Genomic DNA, 20,239 nt, shown 5'->3' with positions numbered 1-20,239 from the left:
AAAAAGAATGTATTTTAGCCTCGACTGAGAAGGTCACTGTGTCACCAAAGTGATGTCATTGCCTAAACATGCCAGAAGGTGGAAAATTTGTTTTATTGAAGTGTTATACAAATAACTCAGAAGTAAAATAAACTGTTGTATATGTTGGCCTTGAACATGCATCAAAGGGTTGAGTTAGAATAACTTGAGTGACTGAGAGGCTGTGTGTAACTTTGCCCTTTCAGCCCAGCTTCCTGCCTCTCTGTGATGGGTTTAGACCTCTGAAAAGACTTGAGAGGGACATTTGCTCCGATGTGGCGATGGTTATAACATTCTTGGTTACGTTTTGCCGCTTGTAAAGACAAATCCTTACAGGACAGTTTTGAGTCGTAATTAAAAGTATCACTCTATATGATTTTTAATTAAAAGATGTTGTAGCGAGTTTATTTAATAAAGTAAACAGTCACTTTTGATTACAGCCAAAGTGTGCATCTTAAATAAGGTACCTGGTTCCTGTTTCTACATCCTGTGTTGTAACAAGCTCTACCTGCGTCACTGAATATTTACAAGCTACTGATTTTTATCAGCAGGTCAGTCTCTTTGCAACTTCAGATGGCATTATTTCCACGATTTCAAACAATATCTTCTGCTCATAACTTAAAATGAATGGTTATGTCCATTTTTGTGTATTGGAGCACTTTTATTTAACTCAAAACTGCCAATTTGGTTGGTGTGAATTTGATCAGTTCAGTAAATCTGGACCCTAAGAAAACTTACTCAGATGTGGTATCTGGCTGATGAACAGATTTTATTGGCAGTGGTATTTAAAAGGATGATAAACTGACAGAAATATTACTCTGATTTTTAAATCTGTACGACAGACAACACGTGTGCTTGTAGCGTTGTCGTGGAATAAGAAAATATCGCAGGATTCCAGCGCTCGCCTCAAGCTCAGAATGATTTTTATCGAAGATGCAACATTACAAATTCTGAGGAGGAAAAGCCTCCTGGATACAACCTGTTTTATTTACAGGAAGGTTAATACTTACAACCTTTGTGACACCTGTTTCCTGCTGAATATATGTAGATGTTTTGATCCTAATAAATGTACAAGCTGCTGAAACTGGCAGGATCCCCAAGCTGGTTAATCAATATTTCATCAACAAAGTAGATGGTAAAGGCATTCACAGCAGGTCAACGCATTTAGTCAGTATAAAAAAAAAACAAAAAAACAGGAGGCTACACATTTTAAATGGAAATTTGAACTATGAATAAAACATCTATAATGATTATCATAGAGAAAGTGGAACTTTAGTCTATCATCAGATGTATTAGTAATGGGAGTTTCTGTTTAGATCCTCTTTAAAAAAGCAAAAAGACGTCCACAATCATTCTGTTCCCACATTTATATCTATGTATTTTGCTCTCACACTACATAATAATTTTGGAAAAAAACAAAAACAAACTGCAAGCTGATGTTGCTTAGAAACAAGCCTGTTGACAGCCCAAAACACCTTAAGAGACCCGTTAGCTTTTTACATGATAACGTAGGTGAAAACAAATCTGACCCTGTGTTACAAATGGTTCGTCCTTAGCCTGAGCGCCGCGCATTTCTCTCCAAAAACAAGCCCGAGTTGTTTGTGTGTGGGTAATTTCTCCCTTGCCTGTGCTACCCTCCACTGTGGAGCACTGGAGCTGTAACGCCACACGGAAGAAGCCTCGGGTAGTTCTTAGAGAGCGGCAAAGTCGGTTAAAGTTTTACGGTGCTGGTAATTGAGTCCAGTTGCTGAGGGCCTTGAAAGAAGCTTCATGATTGCACAAAAAACACACACAAGGGCACAGTCAGAGAAAACACCTACGAACACATAACACTGAAGTACGCTCATCTCTTTGGAGCTGGGAATGCCCTGGATACGCCGACAGGCCTCAAATTAAGCAGCTCGGAGACAGATGAATCAAATGCGTTTCCATTACGGGGCAAATATTCCATCTACCCCCAGTCATAACGACACCGTATAGCGGCATTTTAGGGAAATATCAAATTAGGCTGTTTCATTTGGAGGACTGTTGTGCATTGCGAACAGCTTTGGAGATCAATTGAGCTGCTAGGTAATGAGCGGCAGCGGCCTGCTCTAATATACTCAGTAATGTTCTTTTGATTGCTTTGGTTAATCTTGCTCTGCCATGCAAAGGGAGGTAGAGCTACCCTCCCCTTCCTTCCCCTCTGCTGAAACACTCATCAGCCCAGGTTGGAGGGGAAAAAACAGAAACGGCAGAGCAGCATTACAAAAAAAAAAAGAAAAAAAAGAAGCTGTATGAATCAAACTATTAACTCTGGATGATGCTTGTTCATGTTTTACGCCACCAGAAATTCATTAGTCTTCATGAGAACATGGCTTGTGTCAGCCTTACTGCCGAATGAGGGAAAATAAGAAGACCCAGCTGAATAGGCCGCGGCGTACAAACCTTCAAATGAAGTGTTGGCGATGTGATGGCATTGAAGTGGATAGAATCAGACACACTGTACCACTCTGATCTCTGAAAGCAAATTCTCTCATTCTGCTGCTCCACAACGCTCACAGCTGGGGCCATTTAATATGCTCCGGCTCAGCTTCATTCCTCTGCACCTCTTGCTCTCCGAGAAAATGCTAACAAACCTGTCTGACCACTTTTGCAATATGCTGCGCCGCGCTATTGCATGCCACGCCATCTGCCATGTTTCGCTGTGCGGTGTGAATATTTATTTACTCATAACTCAGTTTACCGTCTCCTTCAGCAGGCCTATCCACACACACACACACACACACACACACACACACACACTCAGAAATGGAAGCTGATCAGTAGTTATTGTTAAGTATCCATGACTTTTTTACCTCTCGACATGGTCCAGGTTCCCCGATACGCCTAGTCCTCCGATGGTGTACAGCTTGCCATCATATACAAGGCTGTTGTGTCTGCAGCGAGGCACGGTCATCCGGGAGACCAGATTCCAGTTATCCAGCAGGGACATGTAGCACCACACATCAGCCACCATCACACCCGACTCGGTGCCACCTGAATGGTAAGAAAAAATAAGAATCATCAGTCTTTCCAGCAGCAAACATCTGAAGAAACTTTGGACAACATTTATGCCGCTGAAAAGTTCAGGAGTAAAACAAAACTCCGGCTGGAAGTAGCGATTTTGCAGAAATAAACATTGATTATTGGTTGGATACAGGCCCTTGAGCTTTAAACCCCTTTTTTTTTTTTTAAACTTCCACCTGAAAAACATCTTTAAATTCAGGCACCAGCAGCTCCACTGGTGTAAAGTCAAGCTGAACAACCTTGGGAAGAGTTCTAAAATGCACCATAAATCTGACATGCTTAAGCATAAAAATCTCTTGATCTACTCCTGCTTGTCCATAACGCTGCAGCAAGGATAGCAAAATCCTCCAAATTCACCCATGTCACTCTGATACTGATCCAGCTGCACTGGTTACCAATTTATCACAGAGTGCTCTTTAAAATTCTAGTATTACCATATGGAGCCAGACATGACCGAGCACCTGACTATATTGGACCCTTTCTACGGCTCGACGCTCCCAGCTGGTCCTTGACATCACGTGATCAGGGTCTGCTTGCTGTGAATCAAACAAGGCTAAAACTAAAGGTGATGGAGCCTTTGCAGCTGTGGAACTCCCTTCTTCTCAGCCTGAGATCTGTGTACTAAAAGCTAAAATGCATCTTTTTAAACTTGCTTTGACTTAGTTTCATTGTGAGGCACATTGTGAGTTTTATCTTGAAAGTTGACGTATGAAACTTTTTCTTACTTACACCAAGTTTCTCTATCCTTCTCATTAAGTAAATGTGAGATTGAAAAAAAAAAGAAAGGAAATAACATCCTCATCAGTCATGCTAATGTTACACCTGCTTCATGAATTCTCGTCTGTAGGTCTGCCAAGCCCATCAAATGAAACCTCTGTGGAACGTCCACCAGTCTGCATTTCTATTGGTCTTCAGCTTTTGTTGCATCTTATAAGATGAATAAGAGCAAAAGTTGCTGGATGCAACTTCAGTTTTATGACAATATGTGTAAACAAAGGAGCTAATAACTGTTGACCAGTGGTCACTTTCAGTAAAATTACTGCTGCACAGGCGAGGAAGACGACACCAGAAGAGATGAACTGGACAATGCAGAATACTGGCTGCTGTTGTGTTTGCACCAAATTGAATTGAAAGTTCTTTTTATTAATACCAAAGGGAAATAAAACGACTGAAGTGTAAATAAATCAAACAAATCCATTATTTACCAAAGAAATGGTAGCAATAAATAATAACAGAGGATGAAGTGGCAGGTAGATCATGCATTTCATCCTAAAGGAATCCCCCCCCCCCCCCGCCACAGAGGGATTATGAGCATTAAGAGTGAGACAGCTTGTTACATTTAGGTGTTTACTTTTCAGTCTCAGCCGGAACACTGCTTATTGCTTCATCACAAGTATATATTTTTGCATTAAATAACTAATAAGACATAATCTGGCTTAGCAGCAAGACGTTTTCCTTCTCCAAGTCTCTTTTCCTACCGCCCTTCTGTTTATTTACCACTTGACTACCCGAGGCTGTACAGTCACATTATGATACAAGAGCTCTTAGTACAGTCATGTGCAAAAGAAAGTGTGTGTTATTTTAAATTCTAAGGTTTTATGTATGAGAAAAACAACAGTAAATGATCTGGTACTTAACAGGGTTTAGTTGAATAATAGCACCATATTAAAGTCATTTATTTCTTTTCTAAAGTGACCAAAGACTGGATGGTTTAAGCATATTTTTGTACACATAAGAGTTAATGGCTAGTTCCATGATGACAACTATGCCAGTCCCATATTTGCAAAACGAGCCCACATCATCACCCCTCCACCGCCGTGCTTGAGACTTGATATGTGGTGTTTGTGCTCATATGCCGTTTTTTTTTTGTTATGTGTTGTGGTCAAACATTCGACTTGCTTTAATCTGTGAAAAGGATGATCATATCTAAAAGCTCTAGACCAACAAACTGCCAACATTTCTGCTTTCGTAGAGTTGCTCACACTAATAATGAATAATAAAGTACACATATCTGATTGGCCGTGACTGCTTTTGATTATTACAGAAGCAGTGAAGGTGCACTCAAGTTTTTCCACACACTTTCTGCACTTTGACTCGGCTTTTATGAAAACACTGCTAAAAGTGTTGATGTTCACGTGAAGCTGTATTTACTAGTTAGGAAACCTGGCGGAGACCAGGTGGTGTTTTATTATTGTTTGGATACAGAACACAGTGGAATCCAAAGAACTTTCTCTCTTCATCACTGCACATGTTCTACACAAAACTTCCTTTCTTGAAGGGCTTGTACAGAATTAAGGTCCTCACTTCTCGGGTAAATAAACAGTTTTTTTTTTTACCTCCCATCAGTAAGAACAGCGACAGACTTGAACAACTTGAACTAACTAAAAGTTGTTTGCTGCTGTGTTGACCAGTCAACCAGTCAGCCAAAAAAACTATATTCAATTCGGCTCTCTTCAAAATCAGTCCTGTTAGCTGTGTAGCTTGACATGTAACACCAGCCGTGACTCAGTGACCCTGTGCAGCTCGCGAGGAAGGTTACAAACCGGAGCTTTTGATTGGCTAGCTTGTACAGCACTGATTTCCCCACTGGCTGAGTGACTCCCAGTGGACACATGCAGACCTGTTCCAATGCCAAACACAAATTTACATTTATATGAAAGGAGCAGGAGAGGAAAGGTACATGCAGGACAAATCCTGTTGCATTTCCACGGTGCAATTCGAAGGTCTGAGTACCGTGCAAGATGCTTGCACAAATGGACCGCAGAGGGAGAAATTCAGTTTACCTCTGAAGGAGCGACTTAAAGGTGTCACGTAGAGGAAGTCACAGAGTGCACAGTGGGCTACTATGGAACAAAATAAACTGCAGAACACTGCAGCAGCTGTACAGCCAGGCAGAGAAAAAAGTCAAGTAAAAAGAACAGCCTTCACAGAAGATAAACTGAAAAGACATCGTAAAACGACTCCTCTGAAAAGAAAGACATTAAAGCTGTCTGCAATGTTGGGCTGAGAAAAAAAGCTTTCAAAGCAACATATGAGTAAGTTGTGAGTTTGCCACCCTTTTAAAACTCTAAATGTTTCATAAAGGTCACATGAAGAAAGCAAAGGACCGGGCAGGTTCTCTTCTCTGAGTCATGGTGGCTACAGAGGATAAACCGTCCTCAATAAAGAGATTATGAATATCAAACATCAACTTTTAAAAAGGGGGAAAAAAAAAAAAAAAAAGAACCACTTAAATCGCTAATCGATCATCATGCAAAGAGAGAACTAAAACCTCTCAGGGGATAGTGATAAAATAATCTCTCCTTCAGCTTTATTAAGAAGCTGTCCTGGAAATTTAGATTTGAACATTTTTATCTTCATTGCCTTGACAGCTGTTTGACAGGAAGAAACCACCCTCTTACAAACTTACCAAAAGGATTATATCTTTTATATATATTTATATATATATATATATATATATATATATATACATATATATTTATATATATATATATATATATATATATATATATATATATATATATATTTATATATGTACATACATTCATATATTTGTGTGTGCAGGGCAAGAGCAAGCCAGAGAAAAAGAAAAAGGAAGTTGAAAACATTTCCAACCTTGAAATGTTAATCAGCAGGAATGGAGTATTATGTGCTTTACTAAGACATGGCTGCAGGAACGTTTCCCTGACTCTCATGTGTTTATTGAGTGCTTCGTGACTGTGCATAGAGATCTAAATAAACTAAAAAGGGGAGGTCCTGCAATGCTTTTTAATTTGGACGTTACTGAACAGGAAAGGAATTGCCCACTCCACATTGAACTGTTCAGGTGGGTTTGGATTTGGCTGCGTCTGAATGTCCACAGTATTCCTGATATAGTGCCTTATCTAGTAGTCATGCCATTTTATAGGTGTCTCCGCATATTTAGAGAGAAATTACCCACATTTACCCACAATGCAAAGTAGTAAGCATCGATGGTCTCTAGATGGGTCAATAGACCACAATGCATTGTTGGTAGGAGCTCAAGATGCCATGAGTGACATGAACTTCAAAGCAGTTAGAAAAAAAACAATAGATCACCAATTTTACATCCTTCTTAGTTAAATATGCAACCAAAGATTAAATAAATAAAATATAAGGAAATAAAATATTTTCACGCCCTGCGATGGACTGGTGAGCTGTCCAGGGTGTACCCTGCATTTCGCCCACAGACTGCTGGGATAGGCTCCAGCTTCCCTGCAACCCTTTATCGGATTAAGAGGTTTGGATAATCAATGTATAAAAATATTTTCACGAGTTTGGAATTACATCTTTGTGCGCATTATGGTTGCCATGGTGACAGTTAGTAGTCATGTGATTTGCGACAAGGAGAAAATAGCCAGCTTCTTGTCTGGATCACCAACAGAAAGAGAGCACTGTAGTCCTGGTTAGGGTATTGTGTGGACGTTCGGACACAGCCTGTGTTTATACTCGAGTGTAGGGCAATCTTTTTTTAATGTTTGCTTCAGTTCCAGCCATATTTCCTGTTTTAGGACAACAATGATGACTAACTGCATTTATTCAGCCATAGATGTATATATAAACAAACAAACAAAAAAAATCCTATATACATATGTATGTATGATGCATTCAGTGACAAGACCAAAATATCTGGAAATATGTAATCACACTCTGACCAATCACAGGGGAGTACTTCGGTGTAGCTGTGTTTGCACAGCTACACAGAAGTACTTTAGGTCCAAAGAGGTGCGCATCGATCTTCTGTGAACCTATGCAGCGCCCACAGCGGTTATGCCGTAACCGAGATGACGCAGGCGCCGCATGTAAACTGCCCTTTGGCAGGGAGCTTTCGTCTTAATTATCTTTCAAGAATCAAGGTAGAGAAGGCAGCTTCTGTCCTGCTGCACAAGCTTATGAACATTATGGACAATTCTTTACATTCTACAAAACACAGAGGAAGGAACGTAGTGTGTTCAGTCAGAGACTTCTTCAACATACTAAGAGAAAGTTACAGAAAGTCTTTCCATCGCCCTCTGATACGACATGTTTTACAATTATTTAAAAGAAAAAACAAAAATAAAAACAACAATGAAAACTACTTTAATGACATAATTTACCCCTCAGAGTATTCATTTAGTCAATTAACTCATTTTCGAAACTGCAATACATTTAAGTGAATCCATCTTCTGCAACCCCCCTACTCTGTAGTGAAGAATGTCTGTCAGGGTCACGATTACAGCTACATAACCAGACTAGACAACTTAGCTCACCTGACAGGTAGATGTTGTCTCCTGCCGAGATGACGCTGAAGAACTCGCGGTCGTAGAAGGGCAGGCTGGCCAGCGGGTACCACTTACTGTTCTGAGGGTTAAAACAGGTGACTGCTGTCAGGGGGCGTTGGTTCATCCCGATAGCCTGACGCCCTCCCACCAGAACTATCACCTCCGCGACGCCTAGGGGACGGAAGAGGAGGAGAAAGCAAGTTATTAGGAAAGATTTCAATCAGTAAGTAAAGAAAATTGAGTCCAAAATCTTTTTCTCCAGACGGCAATAACTAGTAGGCACAATGCAACTTTACATTTACATCGAAAACAGGCTAGAAATCCTTTGACGTGAGCTGGCCTTGGCGTTTCCTGGCTCAATAAGCTTTGTCAGAAAAATGCAGTCACAGGAAGCTTCTGCTTTAAATAGAAAAATATAACTCAATTAGCCGCCAAGCTTCCTTTCCACAGATCCAGCAAGCACGAAGTTCTAAACCCACTCATCCACACCGTCATAGAGAAACACTGCATGAATGAGCAAATCGGTTTGGATGCATTTGTATGTGATGGTGAATCAGTGTGATTAAGACGACACTTGAAACATGTTCAGGTCACTAGGTCTCTGCTCTCAAACACAAATGCACACACAAGCATGCACATGTAGCTAGTGGATCAAGACACCAGTGATCCAAAACACACACACACACACACACAGGTTGGCAGGCTGCCACATGTGTCCCCAGGTCTTCCCAGTCTGCAGCAGCAGCAGGCTCCAGTGAGCAGGCGAGACAAAAATGAGCTGTGTGTTTGTAAGCAGCAGGCAGCCGGGCTGAGGGAAGCGAGCCAGGGAGCGGCAGGATAACAAGAAATAGATACGGTGAGAGGAAGGAGAAGGATAATGAAACACCAATACGGGAGAGAAGAAGCAGAAACAGAGGGAAAGGTAGATTTCATAAAACTCCAAACCTCGAGCAATCACCAGTTCTCCTGCTTGGATCGATACTTTTTATTTTATACATGCACTGACCAGACATATCCACAGGCGGTTGGGTTTCTTTCTTTTTTTTTAACATATGCTTTGAGTTTAAACTATTCCCTTCTTTTGATCCCCCCCCCCCCTCCCTCGAAGCTGGTAAAACAGTGAGCTTTTCTCCAGGAAAAGGAACGAGGGTAAGAGAAGGAAAAGATGCAGAAACTACAATGGGCTTTGCCGAAGCTGAGCAAACAGAGAGGCGAGCTCTGCCTCAGACATATCTTGGACATACAGCTTAGACTTTGTGGACAGCTTAAAGCTGACTGGTTCTTCTCCTCTGTGGGATTTGAGGGACACATTATTTCTGCGTAGGCTGGGAAAGAAACTGATGGCAAAGGCAAAAAAAAAAAAGAAAAAAATTGCCCGTGCCACTGCGGAGATGAAGGTCTGCTACACAATCATGACATAATGAGGAAGGTGTAGGATTTTGTGCAGGTCGCTGCCCTGGCTGGCAGCGCATGAAAGCCCAGTGAACTTGGAGTGCTGCTATAAAAAAAAAAACAAAAAAAACCAGACTTTGAGCTGAGAGGTTCCCCTTTTCACAGCAATCACAACTCAGACTCGATGCCTCAAACGGCCTTCGAGACCTCTAATAAACCAGTGACACTCAGTTAATAAATGGAGGTGTAGTTTTACGGGGCGGCAGTGGCGGATGTGCTTTGACAAAAATAAAGAGGTGTAAACAGGCTTTTTGTCTTTCCTCTCCTGAGTCTCCAACCACACCTACAAACACACATTAATTACACTGACTTTGTTCTCTTATTGTTCCTCCTCATGATTAGTTTGCTGCTATTGCTGCACATGTTTGTACTCCGTTTCTCTTCATAAAACACTATGAAGAGTGTTTTTTCCAGCTTTATTGTGTTTTTTTAAAAAAAAAAGAATAACTACTTTCTTTGTCTCTAGCTGTAAATTTTTCATCTCCTTTCATCTCAATCTCTTTCATCCAATCAGTGGCTTCGGTTTAGCTGGTATTGACAGTCTCAATTAGCTTGGCAAAGTTTTGTGTGTGTCTGAACACACAAAGCCAAGTGGGGATTTGTGTTTTTTTTTTTCCCTGTCTGTGCAGTCAGTCAGTGTTCCAGTGTGCTGTTTATTATTATATGTATTATTCATTTTCATCCCGAAACATCATGCAGCTTAAATGCAGCATTTCCTGACGCCATTTTTTTTTTTTTTTTTTTTTTAATTCATTTCAATCCTACAACATAAAAAGAAGATTATTTCCAAAAGTGAAGCTGCCTTGCAGTTGTTTCTGTTGTTGTTTGCTCAATCCCCACAGTATCTACTTAGTCCAGGTTAAGCAGTTCCATGCGCGCGCCTCCACATGCGCGCGTCTGTGCACATGCAGGTCTTTATTATCACCTCGTGCACACGGGCGTGACTGTTCTCTCCTCTTTCTGCCTGACCAGATACGTCAGTAAGAGTCCACATCTGGGCGCCGAGGCTCTGACCCCTGAAGCCCTGAACACATTCACAAGCTTACACGAGGCAACACCGGCCTGTCAGAACGCAGCGAAATACAAGGGGGGGGCGCTGCTGACGGGGAGGGGGAGTCACGCCATCGGATCGGAAGCTTGCGTGGGCGCGCTTATGTATGTTTTTTTTCTTAGACAACGAGGCCTCGCAGGGACGGCTGTCAGTCAGCGTGAGGTTTGATGGGAGTTAGGTACGGGGATGAAGGGATGGAGGATCGAAGGATGGAGAGCAGCGTGTGGGGATGAAGGGATAACCATGTCTTGACAGCTCTTTTTTTTATTTTTATTTTTTTCCTTCTTCCTCTTCTTTTCCCTGACAGAGCTTATACCCATGGCATTTTGAGGGGAAAAAATTTCTCCTCCTCCTCATTTTCACTGACCTTCTGTTATATTCTTGGCATATTTCTATATTTTTAGCTTCACACTGCTTTATCGGCGAGTTTTGGCTTCTTGTGGATCTAAATCCAGTCCTCGACCTGGAGCTGGAGACCCCCTGACTTAGGTCTAAAAAAAACAAAAAACAAACTCAACACTGATGCTGATCCCCCACTAGACATATTATTCTTACTATTTTAAAGAAACTTGTTGAAATTGTAGAAAGATGTTGCTCAGTTAAGACGCTAATGATCCAGTTCTCAGTGAGAAAGAAGGAAATCCGGCGACCATTAAAAATAAACAGGAACCACAATGAAAACCATCTGGAGTGGAGAAGTTTTAACGATGTCGCCATGTTTCACACATAAACTAGTATTTAGAAAAGCAGGAATGTGCTTCTTACATCCTCCACCCCATGCGAGGATGTCACCCAGGTCACGGTTTTGTGTTTAATGAAGAGAAACTAATGGATTCCTTTTTGGCTCCATTAGTTGGGAAATATAGCTGCTTGGGACTTCCAGGTGTTTCAGCTCCGGTGAGGATCGTCCACCCACCCGATCATCTTTTAGGTCCTCGGGGTCATTCCTGCCCGGCGTTTATGTGAAACGTCGAGGTGAAAGGTGGCGACGCCGCCTGCGAAGGTAATGAATGGAATTTGCCCTCACCAAGCCGGCTGAAAATAACTGAGCCGGCGCTCAGATTTATCGTCACGTTTTGGTTAATTAGAGAGATGTATATGGATGAAGTCGTGTGTGTGAGGATAGCTGCTACTGCAGTGTTGGAAACAGATTTGAAAAAAAAAACAAAAAACTTTTCACCTCTGCCTACACTCCTTTGCTCTGAGCTTCCAGAGCTGATAAAAACCTCCATTAATGTTTTCTTTTTAGTAGTTTTTCTTGTATTTGCGGTTTAAGTAACACACGATTTGAGCTTTTCTCCATTTGTTCTGCAAGTGTCACTTACTCTCAATGAAACTTCTCTTTTTGCCATTTTATTTATTTATTTTATCACTGCAAAATTAAAACAGCTTTATATATATATATATATATATTTTTAAGATGAATAAATGAGAAATATAAACACAAAACACTTAAGAAATCAGACAGTTTCAGCTTTATGCTGTTCCTGGACATGATTCAGAAAAAAAATGACTCTTATTCTAAGCTGGCTTTGAAAGAAAAGATGAAGAAAAAGACGATAAATGCAAATCAGGATGTGCTCTGGACAGTCTTGTCTTATGCTTGACTCGTAAATTAAAGATGATGCCCACCGTTGGAGCGTGACGTGGAGACACACATATACATGCATGCAAAGGCGGCCCCTGACAGTCTTGACGAATTGCTTCCACACAATTCGACTTCAAGTAAATGAACCTGTCTAAGACAGGGGCACGCCGCCCGTGCCTCACCCCATGCTGGAACCAGCCCGCATCTCACCGTGGGCACAAGCGCACACACTAGCATGGACGTGCAGTCATTGTCGGGGGAAGTGAGGCTGATGGAAAGACAAAGACAGAACGGAAAGATCCTGTCGTTTCCTCTTCCCTGCTGCCACAGTGGGTCTTCTCTTACTTTGCTCTCTGCCTCATGCTGTGACCCTGCCTTCCTTATTCCTCTTCCTTTTTGCCCTGCAGCGAACACCTCCCTCCTGCCCTCAATCTCACTCTCTAGCTTTCTGTCTTCAAGTCTTTTTCTCTCATACCAGAAGACTCTTTGCTCTTCTTCAAATGTCTTCTCCATTTCATCTTCCTCCACCGCTTCCTGGCCCTCTACTAGACAATCATTTTACCTTTTGTGCACTTTTCTGCCTTTATTTTTATCAGCAATATGGTGCAACAAAGTGGGGAATGTGGGGATCATCTGGGTGGAGCAGCATGTGAAACTGGCAAGTAACCCAGTTCATTTAATTTGATCAATATCGCACCAATTCACAGCTGCTGGATACTTTAAAGAATTTTAAGACAGTCCCATTTACGCCATGCATCTTTTTTGTTTTAAATTTACTTGTAATCCCTTTAAATAAATGATTAACTTTATGTGAAACTATTCCTTAGGCCAATAATCCAATTACCATTTAATTAAATTAATTTTAATTATCATGAATCCAACATTATTCTAATCCAGTTATGTCTAATTCATTATAATTCAGTTTCATGAAATACATTACAACCTAGTCCAGTGATAATAGTGCAATAGAGTTTAATAGAATCAGAATAAATTAAATGCAATTTAATCTAATACGATATAATCTGACTAAACTCCAGTCAATTAATCACAGTCCAATTTAATTCAACGCATTATAATACAATTCAATCCAAGTCAGTATAATCTGGTTCTAACAAGCCAAATCCAATTCAATACAAACGCAATGGATTTAGCTGCCTCCACCAAGGTGGAGGTCATGCTGTAGGAAACTAGGTTGGTTTATTTTTCTGTTAGCAACATAACTAAATGGTATGAGCAGATTTTGATTATATTTCCAGGATATCTCAGAATAAAAAAAAAAGGAACTTGTGATTAGACTTTGGGGATGATTGGGATCACCACCTGGATCCAGAAAGTCTCTGAAGGACTTGACTTTGGGTAGATGGAAGCTCTTATGGCAAAATGATTTGTAACTCAAAAATAATGGTGACAATCATTAAAAATAAGCAAGAAAAGAAAAACACGATGGAATGGTTCAGCGCTCTCACACTGCTTCTAGTTCAGTTTAGTTTCATTCAACACAATAGTCATCACATTAATTCCAATTCAGCTCAAAATGGTGTGAACTTCAAAGCAGTTAGAAAAAAAACTATAGATCACCAATGTTACATCCTTCTTAGTTAAATAAACATGCACCAAAGAATAAATAAAAAAATAGAATAAAAGGAAATAAAATAATTTCATGCCCTGCGATGGACCGGCAAGAGGTCCAGGGTGTACCCTGCCTTTTGCCCACAGACTGCTGGGATAGGCTTCAGCTTTCCTGTGACCCTTAAGCCTGTCACATACTCCACGAGAAGCGAGAACTTTTTTCTTGTTCTCGAGGCTCCGAGAAGAAAATGGCATCATTTTGTTCTCGCGGACGTGTTTGAGGACAGTTCTTGACACACCGGGCTGGCAGAACTTTTTTCTTGCGGGGCTGTGAGAAGTATCGTGTGATTGGTCGGACATTGGAGGTGGGCGTCGTTAAAACGGAGAAAGCATGAAGCGGAGTTGCTGCTTCCGCGTTTTTACTGTTGCCGGCAAAACGGATTGTTTTGATAAAACAACTGATCGAGGTGGTGAGAAAGTACGAACATTTTTACATGTAGCATTAAAACACTCGGACCCAGCCGCGTGCACGACCCGCCCTGCCGCGGACGAAGTTGCTCGTTAAATATGAAACTAGAAAAACAGAGCGGAGAGCGGAAACCTCCGCCAAGCACAATGTTAAAAATCCTTTTTAAAAAAAATCCTGGATCCAAACGGTGATCCGGATCACCACCAAAATTTAATCAGTTCTTCATTTTTACATTTGCAACAACTCTTGAAATATTTATAAAAATCCATCCGTAACCTTTTAAGTTATCTTAAGCAAAAAGACACCAGGGAAAACAACCTCCTCGGCGGAGGTAACAACCGGGTTCATTGCACATAGGCAGACATCGGCCCCCGGCAGTGATCCCTCCCCGCTGCAGACGTGCTTCTCTTGTAGTACGTATGGACCTGCCGAACAAGACGATTTTTCTTGTTCTTGCAGCCTCGAGAACAAGAACTCAGTTCTTGTTCTCGTGGAGTATGTAACAGGCTTTAATCAGACTAACCGGTTAGGATAATCAGCGAATGAAAATATTTTCACGAGTTTAGAATTACATCTCTGTGCGCATTACAGTTGTCATGGTGACAGTCAGTAGTCAGTGTGATTTGTGACGAGGAGAAAATAGCCAGCTTCTTGTCTGGATCACCAACAGAAAGAGAGCACTATATAGTGTAGTCCTATGTAGTAAATGAGAGGTTAGAGTATTGTGTGGACGTTCGGACCATAGACTGTATATAAAGAGATGGATGGAGTCTCTGTGATGTCACCCGTAGGTTTCTGAAGAGCTGAATTGAAGCTCAGTGGGCGGTTCCTACTGTTGCCATGTTGACAGCCTCATGCACGTCGTCTCGCCCGGAAAATACAAATATGGGCAAAGAGGCAGAGCTGAGAGGGGAGCCGTGAGCGTCATGGCGGATGACTGACATCGAGCGAACTCCGAGCTTTCTGTAGCTAAAAGCTAACCGAGCTAACCCCGAGATAACGGGAGCTACCCAGCTAACGTAGGTAAGCGGGCTAAAGCTAAGTCGCATTAACCGGCTAAAAACTGCGGTTGTTCTACGTTCTTCTGACTTGAAGCCGGAGATTGCTACCTGTCAATCAAAAGGACACGCCCCTAAATATGCCAAACTCGGAGATTAAATTACTTTTAAACGGGCAAGTTAGAGAAATATTCACTCCCCCCACAGTTGTCATGAAGGTAAACCTGACATATTAAACCTAAAATGGATATTTGAACCAGGATGTAAACATGTTTATTTCTGCCGTGAAGTTGGTATTTTTAACATGGAAGACTATGGGGATTTGCTCTGTTTTGCAACCAGCAAAAAAAACTTGCTTCTAGTTCAGTTTAGTTCCATTCAACACAATATAGTCAGAACATTAATTCCAATTCATAACCATCTAAATTAGTCCAGGCAGGTATTATAAAGTTGGATACAATCCATTACAAACTAGTTCATTCCATTTTATTCCAATCTAACCAATTCTGACTGAATTCACACGATGCCAAATAGATCATTTCCTTGTTTGCAATGTAAGAACTCCACAGTCAGCATCAGACGTCCAAACCTCCCACAGAAACAGCACCTTAACACTAAACATCTCCAGTTCTCTAAACTGGTCAGTTACACACAAAGATGATGAGACATCACCGAGAGCTTCATCACAGAAAATAAATGGACCTTTAAGTCAGTCGGACAACTTCCTGCGGCTGCTCATCAACAAGACAAACTGTAAAAAATACAGCGAAGAAGTTTTCTCCCAACGCGTCGAGCTCGCCTGTTACAACGCAGTAAAGATGGACCCCACAGGAGTGTGTGTAGTTAAAAACTCTACTTTGATGTTTTAAGTAAATCTCCACGTCAATACACAACATGTTTGAGTGCTGCTGGTAATGTTGAGCTCAGTCCTGATCGATTCGCTCTGTTTCAAGCTGTTTTGATTCATTAAAGCACAAAGCTGGAGCGAGGTAGCAGCAACTGAGCGCTTCTATCGCAGCTTTCTCAGGATTCTGCCATCCTTTATAAATAATTACAGCCTGTGTTGTGTAGCAAGGCAGATCCAGCACTTGCAGTCACCAGTGAGGGGAGCTGTTGCCAAAAGCTACCGATCCGGTCGGTGACCCTGCTCCTTCGGTAAACTGAGTGAAGTTTGAGGAGCCAGAGTTTAAGATTCATTTATAATGCATTTCTTGGAATAAGTCCATATCACCTCTCCAACTTCTCTTTTTTGTATCACCTGTGTGGTGCAGACTGGGAAGACAGGAGAAATGCAAACTTGTGCTCCTTTTTTCTCATTACTTTTTAACATTATTCTCAATAAAGTCTGGTTAGCAGCCAAGCATTAAACACATAAATCACTGGACTACGAAGGTGACAGTGACAAACGATGTATTGTAGTCTGACAAGAGAAAAAAGAAATAATGTCTGCGAGTTACATCAACTTAACGTGCATAAATATCCACTGTATGGTGGAATATCTGGATGCTGTATACGAGGAGGGAAGTGGAAGCAGCAGCGTATCAGAGTGACACCAACAGTTTGCTTTATCAGGTCTCAGAGACATTTACGTCTCACCGCTGCTTCATTATCCTGTCGTCTTTATTGTCTTTTATCATCATTTGTAACGGTGAGGATCAGAGGTCCAAGGGTTAACAGTTTAGGACCACAGGACCTGCGAGGTGTAGTGTGTAATAGGGCTGTGACGATATGGTTTTGTCCTGATTAGATTAGATTTTTTGGGTGCCGATTCGATTTAAATTGCGATTCTCAAAATTCTTGAACATTGATGTTTTTGTACGTTAAACCCCCCCCCCAAAAAAATTATAAAACTTATTTTTGCTAGTAATTTTCTTGATTTCAGTTAGGAGAAAACAACACAGTAGCCAGACCATCAACCTGCTGCTATAATGCCCAGGAAGACAACTAAAAACTAATAAAAAATTACCAAAATTTGATAGTGGATTAATTTTATTTAATTGTAAAAAAACAAAAAAACAAAAAAAAAACAAAACAAAACATATTTTAACAAAAAACAATCAACTTTAAAATTGTGAAACAAAAAAATCCTGTTTTTTTTTTTTTTTTTTTTTTTTTTGCGATTTTTCGATTTGATTTTCCCACCCCTAGTGTGTAGGCACTATTTTATTGTGTGTGTTGATGCATGTGTGCATTTTGTAGCCTGTAGTCTTTCAGGGCATCTGTTGAGCAAGAAGTCTGCGAATCAGCGATTTCTTGGGAGAGTTGGGAATCGTCCTCAAACCTCTGTAATTTGTCTTTTGACATCTGGGAATGCACATAGTGTTGCTTCTGCAAAATCCTTTAATAGTTCCCGTGTTTGATTAAAAGGCAAATTGAATGAAAAACAGTCGGAAGTGTTGTTGGATAACACACACACACACACACACTTTTTTTTCCGGCTGTTTGGATGAACAAACCCCTTTTAAATCATATAGGATTTAAATTTGTTTTTATGCAGGTACACATGTTCCCACAATCATCCTGCAGCATCAGCACATGCACTGATCCAGCTGAAAGCAGCTTCATCCTGCTGTGAATTCCAGGTGAGGCAGAAGCAGCCTTAAAGCCTCGCGGCTGGTACAGCAGGTCAAAGTGCCAGATGTGTCGAGGCTGATCCATGTTTCTGTAAATGCTCTTCAGCATCGGTCTGAGCACGAAGCGCAGCTCAGGAAAGCAACATCCCGTCTCCCTCTCCTTACTTCTGCTCCACCGTTTTCCCCCTCTCTCCCCTTGCAGCTCGGTCCGACAGTCTAAAGGTCAAATGGACGTAACCGTAATTTTGGCTGCAAATATTCAGAGCAGAGGTCGTCTAATCCGGATCTACGGCTTCCATGTTGCATTTATGAGCCGACACAGACGTGTTTGCTTGAGATTTGACAAAGTCAAAGGAATATCAAAAAACTCATCCTCCAATTCTCCGGTGAAAAGCTGCATCAAACTCCCCCCACCCCCATCTCTCATGCGCTCACCTGCTCCATGTCTTTCTCCCTCCCTCAAATACCATCTCAGACTCCAGAAATAAAATCGGAAGAGGATCTGCTGAAGGGCACTCTTTACAAACAGCGATTAAGACATTTCTGGCACATTCTGCTACATCTTGCTTTTCAAGCGTGAGAGGTGAAACAGAGTAATCTCACGCTGCATTGCTTCTAAAAGACAAACCAGGCTGAATAATTACACGGAGCAGGACAATAATCAACAAACTTGTAAGTGAATATTAAAAAAAAAAAAAGCTTATAATTGTCTTTGGAAAGCACTGACAGCTTCCCCGTTACCGCCGGCTCACATAATGGCTGGTGTCGGAGGAATAAATAACAAATAAATTCAATTATTCCACCAAAAAGAGCAGTTGTCAGTGGAAGAGGAGCAGCTGTGGATATGTCGCTTGGGTTTAGTGAAGAAGTGAGTTAATCGGGGCCTGAGCCAAGAGCTGGAGGTGGCAGACTTCAGAGGACAGTCATCTGATGATCTTTTATGCTCTCCTTACAAGGTGTGAGACTTGTCCCGTCTTTCTTTGCGGTGGCAGCACACTGAAACTAATCTCCGAGGAGCTGCTGGCTGACGGAGGTGTGAATGAGTAGATGGATGTCAGACCTACGGGCTTCGGACTTCAGCCTATTTTCTACTGACGCTAAACTGTGAATGCGAGCCACGCCATTGTGCAGGCTTGCCAAAGTCAGCTATTTAAAAACCAGGAACGTAAAAAGTGACGACGCAGAGCGGCCTGTTAGACTTGTTCCTAACCTCTCCAGAGGATTTCAGCAGAGCAGCTTCCACGGTTCCGATCAGAGATAAAGCACTCGTGTGGGAACGCTGGAGTAAATCCCGCAGCATAATCAAAGTTTTATCATCTGAGCTCCTTCTGCAGATGCGTTACCGTACTTAGCCGTCTCCGCCTCCACATTAACCACCGCTCGGTTAGAAACGACCAACTGGACGGAGAGAAGGAGTGTGTGACAAAAGAGTAGAGCTGCCGATGAAGGATTTCCCCACACATAGCATGCATTCAAAGGTCTAACAGTGCGAGTGTGTGAGAGCAAGACAGAGAAACAGTGTGAGGCGAGCTGGACCCCTGCGTCTCCTAGTCATTACAGCTCATTTGTCTGAGTGCTATTCCACTTGGCTGGGTTGAGTTAACAGTTTGCCCTGGCGCTCTCCACCCTCCTCTGAGCCGAGCACAGCGACACATGTGGAGAGAAGGAAATGGGAACATAATGTATGAGCTTGTCTGGGCTCATGCGCACACACACACACACACACACACACACACACACACACACACACACACACACACACACACACACACAGCATGGGCAACATGAAAACTTCCCCTTTTTTTTCTTGCTAATGCTACATGAGAACATATAAAGTTCATTTTCTGTAATGTTTGTGAGCAAACTCGTCACACCGCTGGCTGTTTAATCCCCCAATGCCCCTAGAAAGTCTAATGACAGCTAATCAGACGCACATCTACGGTCTAATTAACCAATTAGCAACTAATGGATGCACAAACACCACGCAAAATAGCATGGATTCATTAGGGGACACTCCTAGTTTTCACTTAACTCAACTTTTTTCTGTCCGCATGAGAGTGTAGGCATGCTGTTCCTGTCTTCCTCAGACTTGATGTTAAAATAGCCTGCACACATCTGCGCACACACATTCACAGAAAAATGCAATATTCCTATCACTCCGAATTTAAAATTGCATTGATGTTTGAAGATCACA

General features: G+C 41.6%; 1 protein-coding gene across 1 annotated transcript in view; it reads right to left on the bottom strand.

Moving 5' to 3' along the window:
* The window catches only part of klhl29 (kelch like family member 29), a 247,787-nt gene that overhangs the window by 40,558 nt on the left and 186,990 nt on the right, over positions 1-20,239 (bottom strand). Inside the window, exons 11-12 of the mRNA XM_079255749.1 lie at positions 8,334-8,516; positions 2,856-3,036 (exon numbers count right to left, since the gene is read on the bottom strand). Of these exons, the coding sequence (XP_079111875.1) occupies positions 2,856-3,036; positions 8,334-8,516 (364 nt within the window). The remainder of the gene's footprint in view (positions 1-2,855; positions 3,037-8,333; positions 8,517-20,239) is intronic.

This window comes from Telmatherina bonti (genome assembly GCF_933228915.1).
Source record: "Telmatherina bonti genome assembly, chromosome: 16".
Lineage (NCBI taxonomy): Eukaryota > Metazoa > Chordata > Actinopteri > Atheriniformes > Telmatherinidae > Telmatherina > Telmatherina bonti.
This window is presented reverse-complemented; position numbering and strand designations above follow the sequence as displayed.